General features: G+C 41.4%; 1 protein-coding gene across 1 annotated transcript in view; it reads right to left on the minus strand.

Moving 5' to 3' along the window:
* Positions 1-6347, minus strand: part of herc4 (HECT and RLD domain containing E3 ubiquitin protein ligase 4) — a gene marked incomplete in the record, with an annotated part of 16422 nt that overhangs the window by 6115 nt on the left and 3960 nt on the right. The window contains 13 exon segments of the mRNA XM_014005442.1: positions 169-267; positions 345-464; positions 537-709; positions 792-981; positions 1073-1184; positions 2802-2861; positions 2950-3071; positions 3204-3274; positions 3373-3521; positions 3615-3745; positions 5516-5607; positions 5685-5906; positions 5973-6049. Of these exon segments, the coding sequence (XP_013860896.1) occupies positions 169-267; positions 345-464; positions 537-709; positions 792-981; positions 1073-1184; positions 2802-2861; positions 2950-3071; positions 3204-3274; positions 3373-3521; positions 3615-3745; positions 5516-5607; positions 5685-5906; positions 5973-6049 (1618 nt within the window).

The following is a 6347-nucleotide window of genomic DNA, read 5'->3' on the forward strand; positions in this document are numbered from 1 at the left end:
ACAGTGGGTAAAACCAACACAACAGTGGGTAAAACCAACACAACAGTGGGTAAAACCAAAACAACAGTGGGTAAAAACAAAACAACAGTGGGTAAAAGGACACATTAAGACAAAACATTCACATAAAAAATAAAACCCAACACGCTCAGAGACAGAAACCGGTCCTACCTGCATCTGTATGACGGCGTCCGTCTGCAGCAGAGCAGTTTTGGCCAGGGCATCAAACACAAAGGGGTACCTGCACAGAGTCACGACGCCGTCCCGACCCTGAGGACATGAGGTCCAAACACGTTAGACACAGTGGACTCAGGTGGTCCTGATGAAGAGACAAACAGCAGACTCACCATGGGGTACATCTGCCTCTGGATCCACGTCACGTAGTCGTTCTTTATGTCCACCAAGTCGTCCAGCTGGTGGATGTAGAACTTGTCGTACTGGATGATGTTTCCTGCTTTCTCGTTCACCTGAGAGAAAACAGAAAAATCAGCAGCCATCTTTGAAAAGAGGACATGAGGACGTTTTCCCTCCTGTCTGACCTTGTGCAGGACCTCCAGGAAGCAAAGGGACGTGTCCAGGAAGCAGGAGAAGATCCTCTGCTCCGTCGGCGGGATGCCCACCTTGTGCATCTGGAGCAGATAGACCACCACGTCTTTGTACAGATCCACCAACCTTTGGAAGACTTGGGGCTCGAAGGTGGACCACCAGTTTCCTGAAGCAAACACAAAACCTCTGTGTTACGGACAGGAACCGAAGCCGGGTCGGTCTGACACCAGAGCCGCGCTCGGTCCTACCCAACACCTTCAGCGCCGCCTCCGTCAGGCCCACCACGCACTTGGCGAAGGGAATGGTGATGGTGATGTAATTGCTGCGGTCGCTGAACAGAGGGCATTCTGGGAGCGTGACGTAGAGTCTCAGGGCTTCGATGTCCGGGGGGGCATTACTCAACCTGGGGATCAGGTGTTTCTCCAGACTGGCAGCGACCTGAGGCAGACAGGAGGAGGTAGACACATTTATTTAGTAAACGCTGAGTCAGCAGGAGAAAACTGAAGGGAGCCCTCTGAAAGCCGCCCACCTGCTGAGAGACCTCCGGTTTGTCTGGCTGAATCAGTCTGTGGAAGAGCAGCCGAGCAGAGTTCATGTCCACCCCTGAACATTTACCACTGGTACTGAAGTGGTCTGGATTACTGCAAACAAACAAACAAACAAACAAAACATCAGTAACAAGTCAACAATGTAATTAGTTCTGCGCACTTTGTGCTATTTTAGCCGTTCACATATCAAAACGTTCAGCTCATACAGGAGATGGTTGCTGCGACTTTTGGTTTTTGTGACTTTTACATTTTTGTAAATATTTAACTTTGTTTACAAATAATTTCTTCATAGAAACACACTTTAAACACCTCAGGAAACCTGTTGTTTTGAAACTCTGCTTCAGCTACTGGTTCTGTTGTTGTAGCAGACAGTTAGCCTTTAGCTACTTTTAAAGTGCCTGTGTCATGCATATCCTTCAAATACAAAAAGTMAAAGAAAACCTCTTTATATTTAAGAAAGTTGGAATAATAATACACACAATTTTACCCATTTTGTCCCATAACTGACATATTTTCTTTTGAACTTGGCTCAGCCWAAGTGAAACAGGAAGTGACATCAAAGGGGAACTCTTTAACAAAGAAAACTCTCTGGTCTTTGTTTAATGAAACAATATTATTTAATAACTCCGACTCTTCTTCATCTATCTGATAGAGACTTAAAATAATCTAAAACATCAGACTCTTCTCTACAGTCTGGGTTGTTGGCCTTTGTATCAACGCTCTGTTTACATTCAGACATTCCCCTTTGACATCACTTCCTGTTACTTTACAGGCAAATATATCAACAACTGTTCATCTCAGCAACATGAAATTTCTTTTGCAATATTTTATCCATGTCCACTTTCTAAAAATGCATTTATATGCATTACAAAAATTTGACCTCAAAGGCACTTTAAATTATTTAGTTTATCTGCTGGTATTTAATTTTTATTCAAATCAGTCAAATCTCACTATGATCAGATTTATTTTTTAAAGGAGACCTGGGTCTGAAGGCAGCTGAAGCATGCTGGTTAGATAGCATTTTGTTGCTTTTAGCTAGACTTTTATAACTTCAGGTCTTAGTAATCTATTTGCTACTTTCAACTAGGCTTTTGCTACTTTTAACATTTAGCTAGCCTTTTGTTACGTTAAGCTATTTGCTAGCATTTTACTACTTATATTTTTTAGTTGGACTTTTTCTGGTTTTAACTTTTGGCTACTTTTAGCTAGTCTTTGTACTTTAGCTATCAGCTGACCTTTTACTACTTACAGCTTTTAGTTGGCCTGTCGTTCATTTTAGCTTTTGGCTAATTTTTTGCTACTACTATCTAGTCTCTTCAAACTTAAATTATCAGCTAGCATTTTAATACTATAACAATCTTTTAGCTTTTAGCTATTTTTGCTGCATTTATCTATTATTTTACTACTTTAGCTGTTAGATAGCATTGTGCTACTTTTAACTGTTAGTTAGCCTTTTGTTGGTTTTAGCTTTCAGCTATGTTCTTGCTACTTTTACCATGTATTTTACTACTTTCAACTGTTAGTTAGCATTTAGCTCCTTTTGTATTGGGTTTTTGCCACATTTAACCAACTTTTTAATAATTTTGCTAGCTTTTTCCTTTTTTTTCTTTAGCTAATGTCTTTCTACTTTTAGCTAGCATGTAGCTCCTTTTATATAGGCTTCTCCCATTTTTAGCCAATCTTCTGATTTTTGTGTGTTTGTCTTTTTACCTGGTGGACAGAAAAGATGCGTTGAGGCAGCTCGCTGAGGAGAACAGCAGGTTGATTTCACTACAGAAACCACAAAAACAAAACATTTTGTTTTATTTACAAAAACCTGAATTTATTTTCACCAAAACAAAGTTTTTTTCTTATTTACTTGGAGATTTCCAGAGGAAGTCTTCCTGCTGAGTAATTCAGCCATTTCTGCACAATTTCCTCGCTCAGGAAGCAAATTTTCCTCCGAGGATCCTGTTTGCTCTCCTCTGCATCCTGACGGTTCTGTAAGAACACATTTCAGAAAGAAAGAAAAAAAGAAAAAGAGGCTAAAGCTTCAAATCAAAGCAGAAGGAAAAACGACAGACAAGTTTTAGATTTTAATTTTGGGGATTTTCAGAGACCTTTTAAACTTACCTCGCAATAATGACCAAAGCTCTGATCTCCTCCTGCATAAATCCTTTTGACAAAACAGTTCTGCTCCTGATCTGAAGAAACATTGAGGGATTTATTAAACAATATATTTTATATGTGAGAGAAGAAGAAACAAATCCAGAAAACTCGCTTTTCTACCCTGGAGTCTCACCGTTTTCCTTTGTGGCGGCGACCCAGGGGCCTTTAACGGGGGCGGGGCTCTTCCTGTTGCTGGTGGAGCGCGTGCCCAGCTGTCCGTTACCGCCGAGTCCGAATGAGTCCATCTTCCCACAGGCGGGTGTGAAGGCCAGCGTGTGCTGCCTGGACCACAGGAGCAAATAAAGGTGTTTATTTGGGTTAAATTGAGCTCGTTTCCTCGTCAGTTTTAAGAATAAACGGTTCATAAACTCAAACCTCCCGCAGGCGAGCTGCGTGACCACGTTCCCCATGAGCTCGAACACCTTCCTGGGGTTGATTTCATGGTTTGTGGAGTTGTGGCCCAGCTGTCCGTACCCTCCTGCTCCAAACGTGAACACCCCTCCTTCCTGTAGGACCGTCCCAAATGAGACCAGAAACGATTAACGGACCCAACACGCTCATCGTCACAGTTACGTCATTTTATTTTATTTATTTAGCACATAAAAACAAGGGTTGACCAAAGTGGTGTCGTCATAACTCAGCCAAATAAATAAAGCAAAGCAACACAAATATGTAAAAAWATAARATCAATTTAAAATACAGAAATATTACAATTAAAACATTGGCTTTAGAAGAATCCACCCCCCCTCACAGTTTTCTGTGATTGGTCAGAAAGTAGCAGATGTGTTTGCTTCAATTGTTTTGTGAATTATTTATGTTGTTGTGAGTCCAAACATCAGGTAGTTTGGAGGAGCCGTTGTCAGAAAGTCCATCTTTACGACACTTCAAGAGTCAAACAATCAAAACCTCACAGATGGAGGTAGAACAGTGTGGTGCTCTATCCATGGCCAAAYGGCAGATATCTTAGTGGAAACTCCAGCAGGAAAAATAAACACGTTCTGTGTCGTGTAGCTCTGCGTCATGTTTCACGAGCTCTGAAGTGTGTGAAGACAGAGGCTGACCACAACAAACCCAGTGTCCTCATATGAGGACGTTATATTTTTGCCTCTCTGCGTCATATTTCATTTTTCGTTCAACTTTGACCCACTGGCCTTATTACTAGCACCACGTAGTGGTCACATGACAACATTACACTCGTTTTAGTGAAAAAAAGATGGCGGGGATCCCAGCCTCTCCGGTTAGAAAATCCATATTTCATGTTGAAACTAGTGCATTTACGCACAGTTACATCTTTAGCTTCATAAAGGCATGCACATTCTTGTATCAAAACATACAATGTTGGTAAAGGTGAAGTCCTCATTTGAGGACACTGGGACTATATGTTGTTATTGACTCTGTCATGAGGTTGGATGAACCACAGAATATTTAGAAGAGTTCATAAATGTAAATATTTAATGTAAGTTGTCCATTTGTTCAACCAGGTAATTATTAGGGGTGCAACAATACATGTACCCGTATCAAACCGTTCATTACACACTACATATGGATCAGTACAGATTTTTTATATTTATTTTATCAGCTTGTCTTCTGAAGATGCTCTGTGTTGAAGGATCAGTGGATCTGTGTTCGACTACTCCACCTAGGCAGCATTGTGGAGCACAGATCCACTGAGAAAGTTGCTGTTTCGGCAACATTTGACTTAAAAACTGAACTTTTGAGGTTAAACAAATGTTCATAATTAATTTAAATAAATTACAACTTAAAAAGGGCGTGCACATTTCTCTTTTGTATTGAAAAAATATCAAACGGTGAGACTAAAGTACTGAACCGAACTGAATCATGAATTTTCTGTACCGTTGCRGCCCTAATAATTATATCTTAATCTTCTTGTGAATGGGTGTTGTGAACTGTAATTTCATTGTGCTCTGCACAATGACAATAAAGGTTTATCTTATCTGTGATTTTCTGTCACCATGTCACATAATCGGTTCTTCAACCTGAGGAGCAATCTGAAAGTTGTCACTGATGATGATGATGATGATGGTCAACATCTGGCTGCTGTTTTACTAAAATAACCAGGAAAATGRTTCCACCAGAAAGGCTGTCATGAAGTTTCTCATCTTGCATGGTGGCTCAAGTATTAGACCCAGTGTCCTCATATGAGAACAGCGTATTTTGSAAAAACCACTTCCCGTACCATGACAGAGTCTAGTTATTATAATTATTAATTCCTACTAATCCCAAATGTACAGCATGTATATTAATAAAGAGCCCACCTTGGTGAGAGCAGCTGTGTGATCTTCTCCACAGGAGATATAAATCACTCTCTGTGATCTCAGAGACTTCAGGAGGACTGGGTGCTGCCGATCTGTTAAAAAAAGGAACTGAAAGTCAAGCTTCTGCGTKCAGACCCCTCACATTCACGTCACGGTTCCGAGCACCCACTGTTGGTGTCGTTGAGACCCAGCTGGCCGAATTTGTTGCAGCCCCAGCCGAAGACGGCGCCCGAGAGGGTGAGGGCGAAGCTGTGAGCCCCGCCCGCCGAGACCTGAGCGAAGGGGATTCCCTGCAGAGACTGGACCATCTGAGGCGTGGGGATGCTCTGTCCACTTAAGCCCAGACCCAGCTGACCGTATCGGTTCTGGCCCCAGGAGAAGATCTGACCGCCTGAAGACGAACACAACTGTTTATTATTGTGAAACAGTTCTGTGAGAGGAGACGAGCCGTGCTCACCTTTTGAAAGTGCGAGGGAGTGCCGGTACCCGCAGGCTATCTGTGTGACCTGAACGTCTGACAAACTCCTGATGTTTCTGGAAGTTTCACATGGAGAAAACAAGGTTTTAAACGAGATTCAAGATTTAGTATGGGATCAATCTTGTACCAGCAGGAAGTGAATCTGATTTGCTCAGATTGAATCTGAACGTGCAGAATTTGAAATGAATGCATTGGTTTGAAAATAAATTTTACTAAATTGAAACTGAATTTAAAGTTTTGTATCTGAATTAATTTTCTTTGAAACTGTATTTTGGTTTGTTAAAAATTCAGTTTGACTACTTTCACTTTCAGTTCACATATTGATCAGATGCTGCTGACTGATCCGTGATGTGA

This window comes from Austrofundulus limnaeus, unplaced genomic scaffold (genome assembly GCF_001266775.1).
Source record: "Austrofundulus limnaeus strain Quisiro unplaced genomic scaffold, Austrofundulus_limnaeus-1.0 Scaffold30, whole genome shotgun sequence".
Lineage (NCBI taxonomy): Eukaryota > Metazoa > Chordata > Actinopteri > Cyprinodontiformes > Rivulidae > Austrofundulus > Austrofundulus limnaeus.